Below are 21,453 nucleotides of genomic sequence, written 5' to 3' on the forward strand. Positions count from 1 at the left end.
ACACATATACAAGGGTGTCGGCCTTGTAGGGACAAAAAGCCCTGGAGTGTTCAGCTCTCTCTCGCTTGATAATAAACAGAAAGACCTTGCCCTTTGCCACTGCGTTTTCGTGTGTGTGTGTTTGTGTGTCTTCCAGGGGAGATTTTAACCTGAGCGTTGTAATGTCTCCGTTGTGGTCTTCTCTCTGCGGTGTGGCCATCTGTTCAGTTGCCTGATCCAGCACTTCCTCCTCTTCCTTTCGCTCTGTCTCCCGTCATCTCTCTTTCTATCATCAGACTCCTCTGGACATTTGTTCTTCACTTCCTTACCCCAATTTTTTTTCCCCCTGTTGTGCCGTCAGTGTACTTCTGCTCTTTCTTCTTTTTTTCCCCCCACTTTCTACAATTTGTCTTTATTGATCTCGAAAAGAGGAAGCGTTGGGGAGAAACAGACACAAGGAGGAATGATTTAGAGCACAACACACACACACACAGCTCTTTCCCAACAGTCAGACAGACAGACGAACAGACAGACAGACAGGGACCAAATTATCCCTGTTGCGTGGAGCATGAAATTAGCAAGTAGCTCAGTGTGGCAGCTTTAGCATGGCTGTTAAAGGGATACCGTGACATTTTCAGGTTCTGAAACATGGTCCTTTTCCATACGGACAGACGGAATTTACCAAGCAGGGAGCTGTTCAGCGTTGGGTAAGATGTGATCAAACGTATGGATTGCTGTTGGGAAAAATGTGGTAATTTGCTGCAACACGGCTCACAAAATTAGCTTAGACTGAGACTAAAGGCAGAGACATAATGAATCAAGAGCACACACCAGTAGCCCGATTCTATACATACAGAGTCTTGTATTCTGTGGTGTGCTTGCTCAGAAGCTCTTACTTTACTCAGTGTACTTTACTTTACTTGAATTTCCCTCGGGATTAATAAAGTATCTATCTATCTATCTATCTATCTATCTATCTATCTATCTATCTATCTATCAGTGGTGGAATCAACGTACAAGTGCTGTACTTGACTAGTGGCACAAATTTGAGGGATATTTAAATTTTGTGCTACTTTATCCTTTCATGCCACAACATTTGATATTGAAATGAAACTTTTTCGAGCTACCATGACCAGTGAAAACTGATCATAGAGTATGTATTTCTGATATACTTAAGGAATTTTCTTTGAATTACAGTTTGGATGCAGGATCTCTTCCCCCACCATCCAGAATTTAAAGTTTCGCACGTAACTCTTAATGAATACGAATCAAAGCTGTCAGTGAAGATCGGGTTGTGTGACCATCCCAGAGGGAGCTAACCCTCCTCACTTTTCCCGCCTCCCCGTCTCCTGTCTGTAGTAACGGCTGGCCCCGCAGTCACTCCAAACAATAAGACAGGCCTCTGTAGACAGGACCCCTGGTCGCACACAGTCTTGCTGACTTTTTACAAACGCACACGCTTACACACAAATCTCTCTCTTTCCCTCTCGTCTCACACTCGGTCATGAGCATTAATATTTCTCTTTTTTCTTAAGCAGCCGCTCTCTGACAGAATCTCAGCATGAAATGAGCATTTTAAGTTTCACAGAGGTACCATTAATCAGAGTTACTGAAGTGGGTAGCATGACGGTAAATTTTTAATTTTCATTGTTTGATATCTGTGCACGCATTTACATTGTCACATATATATATATATGGTATACATACCGCACGTATGTTCTCAACCACGTGCTGCATACACATGTGATTGCTTTTATTTTAATCCTTTATTATTTTTAATATTCATTGTTCACATGCAGAGAGTGAGGTTAAACAGAAACAGCAGGGATCCAAAAATTGACTGAATCCATTGCAAATGGGAATTCAGATTTTATAATTTTCCCCTCTGATTGACTCCAGCGCTTGGTAATTTAAAATGTTGCCTAAAGCAAGACACTGGGGGAGCATACATGGGGACAACAACTTAGCCAGAGTTGACTTGAAATGTATTCAATGCCAAACTCTACAAGCCTCCTCCAGAAGACTTGTTTTTTCTCTTTTAGAGTGCTTGTAATTCAAAATGTCTATTACTTTACTGTATCCTACCCCCAATACTTGTACATCTCGTAGCTGTTAATGCCAACTATTGCTATTTACTAATGCAGTCATGTTCCTACACAAATGGAAGGAGCTTTAAGACTACCAGCTGGATGTCAGCGTTTTGTCATATTCCATCTGTGTAATTGTTCCATCGCTTTAAATCTTCTCGTTGATGACTATCAGCGCCCCGCAGCACCGTCACCTTTTCACCTTGTCAGGGTATTGAGTTAGTCCCACATCAGGCCGCTTTGTTTTGGAGGGATGAGACTAGTCAGACAGCCAACGCAGCAGTTTAAAGATGCTGTGACATTGCAATCCTCCTCCTCCGTCTGCATTCCACATTCCCTCATTCTCCTCTGTTCACCCTTAGCCTCCTACCCTCTCCGTCTCTCGTACGCCTCCCTATCGACGCCGTAGCCCCCATCGGCCTTTCTCCCCCACTGCTCGCCTCCACCCGCCCACCTCCTCCCCCCACTTCCCGCGCGCTTTGATCAGCAGCGCTTGTCAGTCAGAGTCTCGCGTGTCTCCGCCAATATGGCTGCCCTGACACAAGGAGGGTGGAGGACCAGGCATAACAATGGAGGAGGAGAAGAGGTAGAGACAAGTTTGACGGAGTCACCTTGACTCCCACGACAAACTTTATTTGGCGAATCATAATGATGGGAATGCATTGAGCTGAAGCAGCGCATTGGATGGGTAGGGCTGGAGGGAGGGATGGAGTGTCGGAGAGAGAAATGGGTGGTAGAGTTGCTATCACCAAGACCAGAGACAGGAAAAACCCATCAAACATCAGACAAACATCTACCACCTCCTAAGCTGACCGATTAACAATATATAAGCAGTTTTTAGTTCACGCTAAAATAGAAATGGTTTTACGAAGAGCTATTTCTTGGCGTACATTGACGAGGCTAGCTGTTTCAACCCTCATTAAACTCCTTCAACAGAAGAAGGTGACCAAGATAATTAAATTGCAAACAATTTGTACGTTTGTGAAGGTTCTCAGCCATCCAGGTCATAGTATATCCAAAAAAACAAGCTGAATCAAGGGCAACTGGAGTTTCTTGAAGACGTTTCACCACTCATCCGAGTTTATATAGGAGCATACGTGGGTGTTGCTCATCAGAAACTACTGACCAGGCTCTGTTAATGACCAGATACTTGCCCGTATTTGGAGGAAGCTCTTCTTGTTTTCCTACCTCTACGAATGGTACTCTAACGACCCATTATCGGCCAGAGCTCCAGTCTCAAGGTGTGAGCGGGGGTGATACTTCTTGGGGACAGATGTTGAGACTGAGTTAGAAATTGATGGCAGATTATATCTTGGCACACCTCAACCTGTTCACAGATGGGTTTTTAGTTTTTTCCCCCCATCATCTTCTCATCCTTCCACCCCACCGTCTTTTCCTACTCTTCTTTTTCCTCCACCTCCTTCTTTCTCATTTTCATCTTCCTCCTTCTCCTTATTTTCTTCCCTTCACTCCTCCTTCCCCATCTGCTTCTCCTCATCCTCTTTTCTCTCTTCCTCCTTCCTTATTCCTTCCTTCTTCTTCTCTACCGTTATCTTATCTTCCTTCTTCTTATCCTGATCCTCATCCCCTTTCTCCTTCTTCTTCTCCTCTTCTTTTGCAAATTCATTCCGCTTGGGCCAGAGTTAGTTTTAGGCACTAATATTTTCTCATTGAGCAGATTATGAAAAGTTTACACCGCCATTCCTTCCAGTCTGGTCAGATCACACCAGTCTTTTCTGATTGAGGTGGTTACAAGACACATTTTTATTCCGATTATTAGCAGAATGCTGGTGCCTTGGTAAACATAACCCATGATATGAAAGTGGTCAGTCTGCTTACTTACCTCTCAGATAAGAAATAAAACACATCTGTCTCATACTGTGTCATATTTTAAAGAATTTACCCTGTTTTTCTGGCTTCATTTTTTATTTTTTGTCTTGGGTGCATCACAAACCTTGGTGCACTCATGGTACACCCTGCAACCCACTCAAGATTTAGTCTTAATCTTATCACGACAAGGTACATAATTACTGCTGTGGCTGTGTTATTAGTCACGCTGTCACTTATTTTAGTTTGATTAAGCCATCAGCCTTCAGTAATTGAAATGTCAACAGGTTTTATGTTATTGATGACTATAAAAAAATGCAAATATTCACATTTAAAAAGCTGGTGCTTAAAAATAGCCTGATTGACAGGATTTAATTGAGAATAAAAACTGCATCAGATATGAGAGGCTGGAGCTGGCAAATATTTGACATTTTTGCTTAAATGTCTTGTTTACGTACAACAAGCCAATTATCATAAATAAGCTGATGGTTTGTTTTTTTTGTCAGTCAGTTAAAAGCCGGCAATTTCAGCATTAATAAATTCAAAACACTGACCATAATCAGGACATAGAAATTCCTTAGAGTGCAGCCTGTCAGAGCTTTTTAGTGTCATTTTATCGCAAGAACAAAAGTCATACATACACCGATCAGCCACAATATTAAAACCACTGACAGGAGAAGTAAATAACATTGACCATCTTGTAACAATTCAGTGTTCTGCAAGGATACGTTTGGACCTGGCATTCATTTGTGTGGATGTTACTTGGACATGTACCACCCACCAAGACCAGACGAGGCACCCCCACCCCATAGCAATAACACTCCTTGATGGCAGCAGCCAGGATGCAGCCTGACACAGACGCACACACAAAAACAGTTTAGGAACATGAAGAACAGCACAAGGTGTTGACCTGGCCTCCAAATTCCCTAGATCCCAAACACAACAGATTCAGATTCAGATTCAGAAAACTTTATTTGTCCCCGGGGGGCAATTTAAGGACATCCTCAGAAGGCCCATGTCCATTTTGTGATGAGTCAAAACAGTTCTGGAGGCACAAGGGAGACCTACACAATATTAGGAAGGTGGTCATAATGTTATGCTTGATTGTTGTGAATATATTTATATATATTGTCACTGGTGGGCAACCATTCCTTCTGGAGGCAGTAGATTTCAAGTTAATGATGGATTACTTCTAGAAGTGATAGATGACATCAAAATATCAAGAATATTTGAAGTAAAAAAAATCACTCTAATTTCTGAAATGATCTTTTGTCATATTAATGATAAAGCGAGTGACGAGGGGGGTGCCAGACATTCGCTGAATGAGACTGAAGTAGGTGACAAATTGTGAGAGCAAAGGGGAGATGGAGGAGTGTCTGAGAGACAGAGGGAGAGAGAAATAGAGTGGAATTTGAAGTTTCACAGTCCCTAAGAGTTCACCAGTGCCATCAACCATGAACTCACACTCTCTCCTTCTCTCCCCCTCACACACACACAACCTCACAGAAGAAAGGAAATTAAAACTTCACGAATCTGCGGGGACTGATAAACATTGTGCTCCTGTATGCCACTCATACACTCACTCATCTGTGTTTGTGTGCGTGTGTGGGTATGAGAGCGTGTGTTTGCCCGCTATGTCGCTTGGATTGGATCTGCAAAGCTAGACCGACAAGCCGGTCACCTGCCAGTTTACAACTCGCATCACGTCACGCTTCACTGTTCACAAACACCCCTCTTTTTTTCTTTCACCTCTCTGTACACACTTTCTCGCCATATTGTGCACTTTAGCTGCTTTTCCACCACTGGAACTTTCCCCAGGAACTAGGAACCTTCAGAGGTACTTGCTACATTTCCATTGCAGAGACCAGGGTCTACATTAAGTTTTGAGGACATGTTTTACCTCTTAAACAAACAAACAAAAACGAACAAACAAACAAAAAAAACAAAACAGGAGGAAGTACTTTGTAAAATTACAGGAACTTTGAGGATAGGGCTTAAAATTGAAAATTTCGGATTGATCAAACGGGTTTTGCCTCACAGTCAGTCACTGTGATAGCTCTTTAGGGCTAAAATTTCTGGCATATTGAACATGCTTTCATGATACTTTTCATTACTGCCACCTATTGGACAGGAGTAGAGCAAGTTCTTGTTGTTGTATTTTTTGCACAAAAAACGAAAAAGGAAAATTGCTTTCAACGGACTAATTTGCCAAATTTGAACATTTCTATAGACCGCAATGGAAATTGCACATAATAACAGTCTGAAATAATAGTTCCTTGACAAAAGTTCTTGGGACTAAGTCCAGGGAACTTGTCTGTAAGTCCTCGGTACGTACTATATTAAAAAATGGCTTTATTCTATGCTTCTCTCGCTCATATAAACACACACACGCACAAAATTAGTTTAACTAAGCGGGAGGCAAAGTGATAAAGAACCCAAACAACAGGCATAGGGAGGATCAATCTGTCTAGAAAGACCGAACAACAGTTTGGTTAAAAAACAAAAAAACAAAAAAAAAAGAGCACAGTTTTATAACTCCACATCTCTGTTCATATCTCTGTATCTACTATTAATCTGTTTATTCCTTCCTTCCTGGAGGGAAATTCAGTTATCACAGTAGAAAGGCAGTTTCTGTTAATTCCTACAGAGTTATGGCTCACTGTTATACCGTACATAAATGGTGCTTAAAGAGCCGCACTTACAGTTGATTACAATGCTTAGACAAAGTGGAAATAAGTAATGCTGTGCTCCCTGAACTCTTGTAAAGTAGTAGTAAACTGTGATAAACATGGCTGAATAATTGGAACATATGTTCAGCCTTGGGAGTTTTAATAACTCAGCTGTGCCAAAGAGACTTGAAAGTATAATATCACATGATAGTATTTGTGTGTGAGACTGTTTCCTTACGTAAATAACACCATGATTGTAAACATTTTACTACATTCAAATGTTGCAGTGTTTTTTTTTTTTACTATCAAAAGTACACACATCAGAGAGCACACTAGAGTAATTTATGCATTTGTGTGATTAGTAACGGTGTGTTTGTCCTCTTCTCTTCTACATCTACACACTGGTGCAATTTCACAACTTGAATTAAACAAACTTGTCAGGTTATCATGTGGCCACATGCCAATCAAGCACCACATGTCCCCAAATTAAAAATGACTAATTTATTTAATTTTAATCTCGCATTCAGTTGTTAACATCTTAAATTATGATTCCCGAACCTCACAGTTCGTGTTGTTTACGTTGCTAGGCAGCATCTAGAGGAGTTCACAAGGCTTACCAGCCAGGAGTTTTTTTTAAAAAACCTGACAAGTTATAAAACATTGAGAAGGAAATTTTACAGATTTCAGTCAATCTCAAGAACAAAGAAAAGCAATGTGCTTTCCTACACAGTATTATTAAAACTGTCTGTCCAGAGGAGAAGGTTACATAGTGCCCTCTCACTCATATACCGACATCCTGTCGCTCACTCTCCGCGTCTTTATTTTCTGTTGGGCGTGTTTTCTTGTGGGGGTGGTTGCAACTGTCCCTCACACTCAGGTTATTTGGTTTATTTTATTTAGCGCCTCTCTACTTTTGGTTAATTTTGACTTCTGGATTCATGCAAATATGATCTTACTGCAATCTATTGAGAACTGGTTGGGAGTAACTCGCTGAAAATATTAGTGTTCACACCTGACATCGTAAATGCATCTCCAAATCCGACTTGAAATCTGGGGTGCGGCAGAATATTGTTTATAGATGCTTTCTAATGGATGATTTCCTACTGTCGTTTCAGAACCATGAACCTTTTTTGTGACACGATCAGTGGTGACAGTTTGTCAAAGGTTGTCAGTGTTATTAAACATACATACATTACATTGCTTGCAGGAGTTTTAATTTATAATAGCGCTTTTAAGGCAATCCTTAATATGACCCAGAATGCACTGTGCATTCACATGGCTGAAAGAATCTGGACACTACCAGCCTGATCTCGTCCAAATGTGGAGGTGTCCTTGATGTGTTCACACCTGCACTTAAAGCTGGTCACATGCAGTTGGATCACTCAGTCATTGTTGTCTTTACCTACAGTTTAATGCTCTCACTTTGTTTTAACGTTAATTTCAGTGACCTTGGTATGATATACCTTCACATATGTTATGTTAGATTGGATTCAGAAAAGCTCCCGTACTGAGATGCACTTTGGATATTGAGTCTCGCCTCTAAGGGGGCACACAGTCCTAAGTCACTTGCATTCAAAGGGCCTGTAATTATCCTCTCTGTGATGGAGCTCTGGAGGAAAATGAATAGAACAAGGAACATCTCATCCTTTGTCTTTCTCCCTTTTTAATTCCCCCCCGCTCACTGCAGAGTCATAAAAAAAAAAGTAAGCCGCCGAACGTAACGAGGGCCTGAAATAAAAAGCTGTGTGAAGGAAAGGGGATTTGTGTTTTTCTTTGTCACCCTGCAAATGTAAATTTCTGGATCATGGCAGATTTTATATTCCACTTTTTTTTCCATCTGTCCTCTCTCCTTTTGTATGTATGTCCAAACGCGTGATGTGAAAACGCTCCTAAATCTCCCTTAAAACGCAGCGTGTGCAGGAGCTGTTTGAGCTGAGCCGAGATGCTTTATAACGTAGCCGTGATGGATTTCGTTTGTTTTACGGCTGCGAGATGTTAAACTTGTAGTAAATCCACATTTTCCTCTCTCTGTCGCTAGGCTGAACCGGAGGGCTTCTCCCATTTCCACCTCTACGTGTGCGCTGCCTTCCTGGTGAGGTGGAGGAAGGAGATTCTAGAGGAGAGGGATTTTCAGGTAAGACACTTTTCTTTAGTGAGACAGGGGGAGCCGCAAACCTTTGCATTTCTGCTGAGAAGCATATGAATCCATACACACTGCATGTGTAACCCAAAGCTGATGTTGTTCTAGCATACATAGCTGTATATGTACATGGATTAATCTCCTGGTTGCGTACAAACCACATTAAAACCAGACTGTGGAGTCATTCATTGCCCTACATCCCTCTCCGTTACCTCCCTGGTCATTAACTGTAAGGTTTAAAAGTCGTCGTGAGTGCATTAGTAGATGACAGCAGACAGCTGCCAGAAGGTGACTTTGGTTGCCAGCTCACTTGGGGGAACCTGCCTTCTTAACAGTAGCAACACGGTCCAGCATCATCTCATACAAACACAATCTCGGCTCCTTGTTTTAGTTTCCACTGATCTATTCTCTATTTTCTTTCTTCTTTCTAACATTTCCCTCTACTTCCTTTGTTCTGTCCACATCTTTTCTCCTACCCGTCTTTGTTGTTTGTTGATGCTGGTCTATTCTCCGGTGTTTTGAGTCTTCTCACCTCTACTCAGTCAAATAAAAAAGAAAAAAAAAAAGAAAATGCACAGAAGAAGAACAAGAAAAATAGACGGAAAAGGTCACATTAGCAACTCACATGCAGGCTACCTCTGCTCACATTGAGTTTGGACTTGAAGTGATCCAACACATTATACCATCTTGAAAGATACCCACAACAGCGAACTGTTTGGGTTGGACATATGGAAAGTTTGACATGGTGAAGTGTCCCTTCAGTTGCGAGTTCCTCTTGTAACCCCTGGCTGAAGATAGAAATACTATTTCAAGTGTAAAATAGAATCTTCTTTGTACTTTCTGAGATAGAGTTCACTCTACAACTCCCTTTTTGGTTTAGGTGTTCCTTTTCTTTTCTTTGCTTTCCTGTGCATATCTAGGTATCTAGTCTTTGATTTTCCCTTGCATGCGCATTGTTAACTCCATTACAACCTTCAAAGGACAAATATTCATGCATACACACATCAGCTTTAATCCTAACTCTGTAGTTTTACCTACTTGCCGCTGCCTTGCCATACAGACTACCAAATGGTGCGCCAAGGGCAAGCAATCCATCCTCATAAAGATGAGCGGTAAAGATGAGGCGTAGAGGGAGGAGAGGCTCAGGGTGGCAATGAGGGTAGGAATAGATTAAACTTTAGAGCAATGGAGGGACAAAAAGAAGTTTGTTTTTGGTACTGAGACTTTTTATACTGTGCGGTACACTTTTGTGTGCAATGGTGTATCCCAAGGCTATTATTCCAAAACCACAATTTTATTCTATGCAGTGTTACAGATGATTAATTAAAGCTGACTATGCATTGGGCTGCCATGTGCACACTCTTGAGGCTACAACCACTTTTCAGAATGGATGCCACAAACAAAGGCTCTGGTTTCCATGTAAATGACTTAAGAAGCGACTCTCGGTGAGTGATTTTTCTTTAAACAACAGATATGTGAACTGAGTTATGATGTGGAAGGCTAGGCTCAGGGAACAGGAGTTTTAGGTCGATTTATCTGCAGATTCACCAATCTATACAATTGACAGACAAATCCTGTCAGGACCTCGCTCAGTACTGAGGTCCAACCCAGACTATCTGTTAACTTGAAGGGTTTATATATCTGCTCTTAAACCTTCCAAAACATTTGCAGACTCGTTGGGGCCTCCCAAATTAACATAAAACAAGTCTGAATTTTGGGATTCGAAATCTGAGTTATTGCACTTGTACTCTCCCAATAACCCCTTAGAAAAACAAGTCTGAAACATAGACTGTATAAAGACGGATGGTGGAACAGCTCCTCAAAAGTGAAGCCAAAGCAAGTAGAGCTCCCCCTGGTGTCTGGCTGCAGTATAGGTCATAAGCTCCACCTCCTCCATGTTAGTGGGTGGGACTTGGGCCAAATTAAAACACAAAAACACATGTCAAATATATATATATTTTTTCCAAGGATAGTTTCAGTCATTTTAGGCAGTTAATATAATACTGATGCATATTTAGGTGTTAAGTACAGTGTATAATCCAAGATGTCCTTCTAACTGGTGGAGGTACTCTGGCGTACAGTACTCTGGTGTCAGTTTGGCCAATGCAAGGAAGTGGGGACGCATTGCCTACATTTATACAGTCTATGTTCTGAAAGGACATAGAGCAGCTGAAGGCGTTTTCAACTGATGGTAAACATTCAAGTCATTTAAGCTAACCCTAGCTAGCATTCCACTGTATGCAAATATTAAACTGACAGTTAAAATATCTTTTCAAACCATTCCTGTAGCATTTGCACATCCACACTTCTTCTTCATCATCATCATCTTTTTGTTTGATTGGCATTTGACAAACCAGTTTGCAGTTGCATCACCGCCAGCTACCAAACGGGAGTGTAGATCAGTCTCCGTTTTCGGCTAGCTTTTTAAGTGCTTGTTGTTGTTTTAATACAACAAGTAGTTGAATCATATCATGCCAAATCTGAAAATAGCAGTCCCCACATTGCAAATAAAGAATGGAAGATGGAGGCCATTTTGATTAAAGATGATTCATCCTCTGAGCGAGACACTGGAGGCTGTCTGAGTTGAGGATGAGACGTCAGCCTACTCATCTGTTCTAACATTCATATTCTCTCTCTCCCGTTTCCCACTCTCTCTCTCGCTGAAGCTCAAATAATAGTAATACTTTCTTGCCGGAGTTCATTTCAGACTGAACTTAAGGTGGTTACAGGTTTTTCTAAATGGATTTCTGCAGCGTTTTGAACGGTGTGCACAGAAAAGCCTTGCTTACCTTTGTGTAGTTAGCGAGCCCGTTCGTGCTAAAAAAAAAAAAAGATCAATGTATTTATGGAAATTTGTATTATTTGAACAAGACTCTGCGAGCACACTGAAAGTAGACAGAGCCTGCAGGGAAGTCAAATAGTGGCAGACAAATTTTAGAATAATCTTTTCAAGTAGGGACGCCGTAAGGAACACATTTGTGCTTTAAAATGAATATTCTTAACAGCCATTGGACAAGCCATGAATTTTCATACCTACACCTTCACCATGGACCTTAAATAAAATTATCTGATGAAATATTTGCTTCTAAACATCCAAATGTATTGAACTTTTTTTTTAAATTGGCTAAATGGTTCTGCCTTGTGCAAAACATGTGAAATCTGCCAGAAACACATCAAAAGATAACCAAAACTAGCCTGAAAGCCAGACAACTTCCCTGCCCACTATTTTTTTGTAGACCAAAAACTGGTCTGGAGTCACTCCATTGGGTACTGATTATGCTCTGGCAAAAATCTGCCAGACGATTCAGGTTCAAATCGTCAAGTCGGTTGAAGCGTGCTCCAGAATCCCAATATTGTGTAGGTCAGTTGTGACTCACCAGAGAATGGACATGGTCCTTCTGAGGGTGTCCTGTGGTGTCTGGCAACAGAATGTTGTTAGTGGGGGGCTTTGGGTCCTATGGGTTGAGGGGAGGGGCCTCTGTGGATCAGGCTTGTTCCAGTGCATCCCACAGATGGCTGATCAGTTTGGGATCTAGGGAATTTGGAAGCCAGGTCACCACCTTGTGCTGTTTTTCCATGTTTTTTGAGTTGTTTCTAAACCATCGATGCCAATGTTGTGGCTGATAAGTGTATTTTCAACAGATGATCAGATGTTTACTCCACCGATCGCAGTCTGTTTGAACAGTCCTTCCCAGTCGTTCCTTATTGAGCTGCTAGCCTCTTGATCTTATAAAATATTTCCCTGCACTTGGATAAAGTTTAAATGATTGAACACCAGATCAGCAGTGGGTATCTTAGGAGTGTACTCGAGCATGCACTCCACAGTCCATTCTAATGTTTCAGCAGAAGTAGTTCTGTACACCAGACTAGATAAAGAAACATGGGAATAGTATACTCTTCACCACAAGAAACTTAAACACATATTCAACATTTCAAGTGAATCTAGAAGCTGTGGAGTTACTCTAGGGTCTGAACCAGTCACCCTAAACTTTAAACAGACTTGTAGTGGACTATATTCCTTATCTTCTGTATTTATTTGTATATTTTAAAGATATAGCAGTCATGCCATACAAGACACACACAAAAAAGCACACACATACTCATAAATAGACACAGCCAAATGTCATCCTGGCATTTTCCCCTGCCCGATATACAGCAAATGAGCTCTCATCGTTTGTTTGTTTATGTCTTCACGGGAAGTCTGTTGTCTGTGTTTAATGGAACACAGATGTCCTGTGTGTGTGTTGCATGGCTCGGTGTGTTTATGCTCCAGACTGGCTGGATATATATTTATATACATCTCCATATTCAGATTATAACTGTGCATTAGAGTTAATGTTACAGAAAGACATATAAATAATACTTTTAATTAACATGCACAAACCTGGACATACAAGCTGCCGCTTTGAGAAAAATGTGTTCACTTTTGCAAACGGATCCACCAAATATAATGCAATTTACTAAGTAGTTTTCTGACGCAGATTAGTGACGATGCGGAAAGCGAAGAGTAAAGATTTTGCCTTCTCCCGGCTTTAGTGCTTTAATTCAAAGCGATTTCTGCCTCTGATCCACTGAGCCTCAGAGTTTAAACGTGGGCCTGCCAGGTTCTTAAGGGCCTGTTGAACAGACCTTATCTCCACATGCTTTATCCAGCAGCCCTCACAGCACCCTCTCCTCTAAAGCCGGCCTTTCTTTCTGTCTTTTTACACATCTCAGTCGCTCTGTTTTTCTCTCTAATTCCGAACTGCTCTGTTTTTTGCCACTCCTCATTTGTCTGCTGCCTAGCTTCATCCTTTGTTTTCCTGTGCTGTCTCCTTCTGTCCCTTTATTTCAATCTGGCTTTCTTTCTTTTCACTGTGTATCTCTCTCTCATTCTTCCCTTTCTTCCTCTTATGGCACTTCATCCTTTACATCATGAGTAGAAGACGTGTGTTGGTCAGTTGTTCTGCTTCTTTTGTCCAGACTAAATATATCAGTGAAGCTGTATATAAGCTGGACAACAGTGAAATCCTGTACAGACATTTATCGTCCTAAGAGGATGAGTCCTAATGACTGTGGTGATCCTCTGATTTTCCTCCTAGCACCACTACAAAGTAGATCATTGTGGTTTGCCAGTGAAATAGCTCAACAGCTATTGGATGGATTATCTGGTGTACTTTTCCCTCAATCTTCATGATCCAGTCAAAATTCTCATGCAAATGGACTCACTTTTAGTTTTAATGCATGTAGACCTAATGAAATTCCACATTAGCCTCAGGTTTACTAAATCTCCAGTGCTAATTGGCAAACTATTGACATTAGGGAACAACTTGCCAAAGTTCATCTGCCAAAAAATGCTCAAAAGCCCCAACTGTGTGTTGTGTTCTGTTGTGTTTCAGAAATGAACTCAATAAAGACTCCCTAAAGCGGATGCTAATTGGCTAATTTGACAATGTTGCTCTCCAGTGTATTTGCAAGTTGTAAGCAGCTCATGATTTTGCGCGTATAGACCTTTAAAACTAAACTACATACATTTCAATTAATGTTTTGCTCTAAGCGGGCGAAAGCAACCATTGGCAGACAAATTATATAGCTGCATTTCCAATTAAAATCGGCCCACGTTAAATCATACTCAACACTATCGGAATTAATGGCAGAATATAGTAAACAACGTATTTGCCAATTAAGTTCACACTGAATGAATCTCATATAAACTTTTGTGTTATTTAGTGTTATTGGGTGAATGTCGGTTTGAAATGAAGTTCTTCATTCCCATCTTTTATGTTACAATATGTTATTATGAGAAAATGTTTGCATACGTTTTAATGGCAGAGGTTTATATAGTGGTTAACCCAAATTATATATTCATCAAAAAATAAATAAACAAACAAGACTTCATTGGCATTGTCACATGCTAGACTAAGTCGTATTCAGCCATTGTCCTATTTGCTTTAGTATTTAGCCCAAAACACCAGTGTAGAGCCTTGTGTTACAAAGGGAATTTTATATAGTGCTGCTTTAAAGGTTTTGGCCTTTGTCATGTTCACCATGGTTGTTCAGTGTTCCATCACAAACATTAACATTAACCAACGTGAGAGAGGCCTTTAGTTGTTTAGAAGGTATCCTGGGTTCCTTTGTGACCTCTCAGACTATTATGCGTCTTGCTTTTGGAGTGATCTTTGTTGGTCGGCCACTCCTGTGAAGGGTAAAGGCTCTTTTAGGGTACTGCGGGACATAGACGCCGTCTCCGCCGTGTCTTTTTTGCCAGTCAGACTCTACTTCCTGCTTCACTTTCCAATTCCTGCTTCACTTTCAACGATGGCGACTGAAACTTTCGCCGAAGACAAACAAATGTGTGTATCTCCGAACCTCCTCAGCTAACCTTTCCTTGATGTGTTCCGTCTTTATTTATCCAAAACAATCTATTTGTTTGATTGTGGATATGGAGAAACAGCCAGAAATGCTAAAGCAGAAACATGCTACTTGCAAGAGGACCAACTGTTTGCGGTATGCGTTGCCACAGCGCGTAGTTACATTTTTGGTGAAGTGCACGTCAGGGGTAGGGTCTGCGCTGTCGCCGTGGCGCAGAAGTCTAATCCGTCTCTAACAGTTGTCTAAATCCTTAATTTGTTCAGAATCCATCTGACTGTGGATTTGTAGAGATGGTTTTCTCAGAAAGCTCCTTCGTCTGTTCCATCATAAACTTTTACAAACTTGTGTTGTAAAGATCAGACTGTGACAAATCCCTGATTTCTTCTTAAACAAAACGGGGTACTGAGCAACACCCGAATGTCATTACACTGGTCGGAAACACTTCTGAACAGATGGGCTCTAATTTGGTCTTGATATTAATTTGTAATCCTCTGCAACTGCAGTAATATTGGCTCATTTTCCCGAATAAACAAGTGCAGTATAGAGTAAATATAGAACTATACGATTTTTGTTTCATTTATTTGATTAGGTTCTCTTGTGTAAATCTGCTGATGTTTGAGTCCCTTTAATGCAGAAATGTGGAAAATTGTGAAGGGCACAAAAACTTTCAAGCAGCACTGTATATCCTGCTGTCAAAAATAAAACCCACCTAAAGTTGGCCTTAGGGAAAGTTAACTTAATAATGTTTGCCTCATTTTAGCAGGTCTTACCATGACAGTGTAGTTATAACCTCATTATTTGTAGAGGAAAAGAAAAAAACAAGAGAAAAGACATCTTAAATACAAAAAAAGAAAGTATAACGTTATCAGTCAGTACGCGCATGCAGAAGTCAACCTTGTGTTTTCATGGTAGAATATGCACATGCACACAAATAACACAAGCTCCTAGCATTTTAATAAAGGCTGCTAACCAGTTCCCATCAATCTACTCATTATTACACTCCAGTTTCCCCAAGCCTGGAGGGCAGCTCGACTCGCATCAGCTAGTTAGCACAGTACAACGTTAACAGCTTGTCGTTTTGTTTCATAGCTGTAAATGATTGTTTTGATTGATTCGCGCTTCGGAGAGTTGGAAAACCGGTGCACTCCTGACACGCACTCGTAATACTTTGTCACAGATAAGAAGGTTTCTCAAAGCTGTGGAGATATTGGATTGAAAAGCTGAAAAGGTCAGACTCACAAATGTGGGAGTTGAAATGGTCCTTTTGAGATTACTCTGATATGCAGACCTTTCTGAATCTCCTCTGTCACTGTGGTGGCAGTCAGTCAGCGTGGAAAAATAAAGTGTGAGCTAATTGACTTGAATGTAAAATGCAGAACGCGAGGAGCAGCAGCTGCGTACGACAAACTACTGGCATGTTACATTCCCGTGGTCCTAAGAGGGAACCCGTACCACTGATTCACTTTAACGCTTTTAATTAAAAAACGCATGCAGAAAGTCATTTTAAAAGGATAATTCATGCATTGTTATCAAACATAGTGAGGCGGGTAGCTGTGAATCTCCCGTCCTGGTTGTGGGATTGGATTGGTTAAGCTGCGAAATGAAAAGCAGGAGGAGTATAGCACTCCCCAAGCAATCTGCCTTCCACCGTTCCACCTCAGCTGGCACACCGCTGCTAACTGCCGGCCTGAACTGCATGGATAAGTTTGCACACACACACACACACACGCGCGCATTTTCATGAATTTTCCCCCGTCACTCAGAGTCACACGCTCGTAGACACAACAGCATGAACATGCGCATAAACAGCTCTCTCTCACAAGTACTGTTTTATTCACGGATTCAGGTGCCTCCGAACACGCGCTCACAGTAATGGGCGAGCGGGGAGATATTATGCAGGTGCGTGTTTGCACCGCTGTTTTTCTGGAAAGGCCACAGTCAGCGCCATTCCCATTAGTCCGCGCTACCCTCAGAGAGCAGCAGGGCCACTGCAGAAACACCTCTGCCCTCTTGTTTGTAAGCCTGCATTTTTTTGTAGCTGTATCGACCCAGAAATTTGACATCGGACCTGTCTACAGTTGAAAACTACCTCAAGGTTCAGGAAGTTTGTTTCAGTTTTTTTGAGACATTTTGAAAACTAAGCAGTGGCCAGAAATTCAGCTAGATGAGAGATTATTTCACTGCAGTCCTAGTGGTGTCACTACTGCAGCGTGTTTGTGTGCATCTCTGATCTGTATTCGACAACTTCTATTAATTATGCATCAGGACACCTTTACAGACAGTGTATATAGCCCCGCTGATCATGGCCATCTAATACTGTTTCCCGACGATTTCATTAGTAAGCGCCGCTGAATAGCCTCCGTCGCGTGGATCCTCATTGCGATCGTTAATGCGAGGCCGAGCGTCTCTGTGAATACAAAGCTATTAGTCCTGTGTAAATGACTACAGTCTTTTTTTTTTTTCAGCAGGGCGCAGAGGAGAGCTGTAGCAAGGGAAGCAAGTGAGGGGCGGGAGAGTGAAAAAGATTTGTTCTCGCTTTAATTAATGGTGTGTGAAAAACTGTGGACCTTTGTAAATGTCAGCGGCTGTCCTCAGATCAGTTGCGTGTGGAGAACGCCTTGGGTTAGGCAGCCTCGGCAATAAAGGAGGGAAGGGTGCTCCAAAGTGGACCAGAGTGTTCTGGAAATGTCAGTCCTATTTCAGTCACAGTGACAGGGAGTGCGACTTTGTTTGGGATGAATTTTTGCGTTGCAGAGAAGATGATAGGCCTCCGCGGAAGTAATACATTAACACATATAGAGAGACAGCTAGGGAAGTGCACCTCTGTGTTGTGTTTAGCTTGAAAAATGTCAGGACAACATGGGGCGAGACATTCAATTAACATTTCCAGCATGGTGTCAGGAAAATATCCTCATGTTACGCACATAGTAGAAGTCTGAGCGCCAGTCTGCCTTCAAATAAACCTGTTGAGCCTTGTCAGTATCCACCATAATTCAGATGTAACCAATTTGTGGCCCAATGTGGACGCTTTTCCTCACACCGGTTTGTAGTTCGACATGCGTCTTTCGTCCTTCCATTTAGAGTCTTAATTCACCCCATCCGTCGTCCCGATGAAGCCATTATTGTGCTCTGTGACACAATCTCTTTAAAAAGTTTATTTCTGGAAAAGCGAAACTCAAAAATCCATCCAGTCTAATTATCAGAACAAAGTGCGTCTCTGTCAAGACGCCAGAACAAATGCTCGGAAAATTGGAACTCTCGCCGTTTAATCGGGACATCTGGTCACTCTAGATGTTTTCCTCTGCCAACACAAATGCTGCAGGGTATTGTAAACAGTGTAGTCCAGAGGGCCCTCTACTGGGGAAAAAAAAGACCAGTGTTTTACTGCAATGGATTCTATATGCAAATTTGTATTTCTGTTATTTTACGATGTGTGTTGAATAGGCATTAGTCAGCCCACAGAATTAAGCTTCCAGTGCCTTGATTAAGCCATTAAAGTACAAGATACAGTTCACTCTTTGCTCCAATAAAAGGTGTCTTTGGAGTTGCTGGATTCCATTTGGATGTCCAATGTCCAGACATCTTCTAGGGGGTTTGACATCTAATATTCATTGTTTAGTTTGCTGCTAATTTGAGTTTTTGCCCTCCACCTTCACCTACACGTCAGCTCCTGTGTTATTGTACCTCTCACAAGCTTCTTTTATTCTTTACCTCCAAGTCTGAGCCTGAGCAAAAGCAAGTCCCCTTTAAGCTCAACACCTTCCAATTCCCGTTAAAGAGGCCGGCCCCTCCTTTGATTAATTCCACACTTTTCACCCATTCATCACAGCGAGACCTCCTCATTTTCTCTCCCCGAACTTTCCTCCCAAAGTCGGGTCGCATCAAGGGGCTCGCGGCTTCTCTGATGGATGGCACAGTAGTCAATAGTGTTGAAAGTGAGACAAGGCCACCCCCGGTAAACAACTTTTAATAATCACCCTGTTGATTGAGTGCCGCGCCCGATGTGACATATGAATCTGTTGGTGCCAAAACAAGTGGAGAAGAGGGAAAAAAAATGAGTGGAAAACAGAGGGCTTAATATGGCGGAAGTAATTATGCAACCCCTCCACCCCATTCCTGCCTTTTATTCCGTGACATCCCTCTTTCATTGCTCTCCTTCCACCTACACCCTCTCCATCACTGACAACTAAAGTTCGCTTTCAGGCTAACTTGTGTGGGCTTCTGCGTTGAATTATGGCGCCGTACAATTTTGATGACCAAAGCTGTCTAGAAAGCCAGCGGTGATCAGTCATGGTATGGCGCTGGGTGTGTGCTTCTGCTCTAATATGTGCACAAACACAGCTGTGTGTTGGCTTTCTGACGGGGGTTGTGTCGTTGCTCTTTTGATCAGCCCTTACAAGAGCGAGTGCGCCTTTGCCAAGCATTTATCAGCTCAGAACAATGGTGAGTGATTAGCTTGCTGTCTGAGTGCCATTACCGACATTATCGTCGGCCGAGGTTTATCCTCCAGAGAGAGGAAAATAAAGATGGGAAGAGCTCGGAAGAGTTTCATGGCTTTCTTTTGCTAAAAGATAACAAAATAACAGGAGCTGCTCTGTCAGCTCATAAGCCAACTGCATGCCTCCCTTCTCGGCTCATTTAAGACACGAAAATGCCAAATAAACGGCCGTATCGACCCGCTTGTAAGGAATAAACAGACTGCAGCAGCAGCAGCAGCAGCAGCAGCAGCATGAGGAGAGAGACATTTTTAAGAATAAGAGAAGAAAGGAGTTTTGAGGAATGAGCCGGGGTCATGAACCGAGACATAAATATCGAATTTTAAATTCAAATGCCCGCATATGCAGTCAAAGCAGGAACTGAGGCGTTTATGCTGGAGTTTTTCGGGGATCTTGAACTCGTGATTTGCGGTGCATTAACCTTTCTGAACTTGGTGACGGTTGGAGTTAAACCGTTCAGGCAACAATGAGATTTTCTTTTGTGGAATTCAGTGTTGTGTTCATGCCAGATTTGCGTTGCAGTAGTCAGCGTAGTGCGCAGCTACAGAACTGTAGTGGATGCGTTCAGACATTTCAAGCATTTCAGAATGCGTGGAAACAAAAAACTCAAAACAGATTTTAGGTGGTAATGGTTGATGCAGAGGAAACGAATGGTTAAATATCGACTGCGTGTGAACTTTGAAGCTGCACATGTCGAAAAGTGAAACTAGTCAAGCCGAGTGAAAAATCACTCTAAATGCTCCGGTACACAGACGAAGCACACACAAGTCTTTTAATACTTAAATTGCTTCTGGCTGCATTATTCCAAAGGTTATGAACTTGTCACTGACCGGTGCAGGATGGGCGCGAAGCTAAAGCCTGCCGGAGAGCATAGAAATTTCCTTTTGTCGTGGCATCATACCCATTCACACTTATTTTTAGTTTTTATTCAAACCATTAAAAGGAATCATTTTATGGGTCTGGAGTATCAAAGTGATCTCAGCACGAACACCAACGTGTTGGGTTTTATGTATACTGAAAGCTTTCAGCTGATCTGTCAGCCATTATCAGGCCTTAATCTAATTCACACTCCCACAGTATTTAGATGACCAAAGGCTCTACCCACACGTCTACTCATCTTTTTGCTTTTATGAAGAAAGGCTTCAGAAATTAGTTTGGTTTCCACGAGGAGACACGTTGACCTAATTACATGAATGTCAATTAGTTTAGATTTTTATTACGAATTATCTTTTCTTCCCTACAGTATTTTTCAAGCCTGTGACCATGTAGATTGAATGAACTACTATAGACTTACTCAGCGTGATTCAGGTGTCTCCAGCTCTGTAGTGGTTTGTTGCTCCTCCTAGCCTCCAAGCTAATAGTAGGTTTTCCCATTTTAAGTGACAAATACAAATTACTGCCACCTGCTGGTATGGAGAGTTATATATGTTTTTTTGTTTCGTAAGCGCAGAAATATTTGCCAACTTAGTTGCAGATGACTGTAGTGTTTGCGATGTGGACTTAGTGTCCATACCTTTCAATTTGTTAGATGTTAATACAAAACCAAGTCATCAAGGAACTGTTTGACATGTTGGGAAGTATGCACATGGAAAGTTAGCTATGCACTTGTTGCTCAGTAACCAGTCTCACCAGTTCACAGGTGTTGGTCTGTAAGTAGGTCATAAACCTATTTCAGTAATGAAACAAATGAAAAACATCACATTTACTCATTTTATTTGGCAAGAATATGACGGTGTTAATCACCCAAAGTGTGGCTTTTTACCAGCCCACCTATCTACAAGGCAACTTGGCTGTGCCACACCATGCCAGCTCTTACTTCCACATGCTACAGTGCCCCGCTCCTACATTAGCACCCACTGTTTGCCAGAGTGCCCATTTTGTGTAATTATATGAACTACAGCAAG

The 21,453-nt window shown here is 41.7% G+C and overlaps 1 protein-coding gene across 3 annotated transcripts in view; it reads left to right on the forward strand.

Moving 5' to 3' along the window:
- tbc1d22a (TBC1 domain family, member 22a) overlaps positions 1 to 21,453 on the forward strand; it is a 135,657-nt gene that overhangs the window by 103,802 nt on the left and 10,402 nt on the right. For all 3 annotated transcript variants that reach the window (XM_084573231.1, XM_084573230.1, XM_084573232.1), the window contains exon 13: positions 8,601 to 8,696. In XM_084573231.1, the coding sequence (XP_084429357.1) occupies positions 8,601 to 8,696 (96 nt within the window). The remainder of the gene's footprint in view (positions 1 to 8,600; positions 8,697 to 21,453) is intronic.

This window comes from Chelon labrosus (genome assembly GCF_963514085.1).
Source record: "Chelon labrosus genome assembly, chromosome: 23".
Taxonomy (NCBI): domain Eukaryota; kingdom Metazoa; phylum Chordata; class Actinopteri; order Mugiliformes; family Mugilidae; genus Chelon; species Chelon labrosus.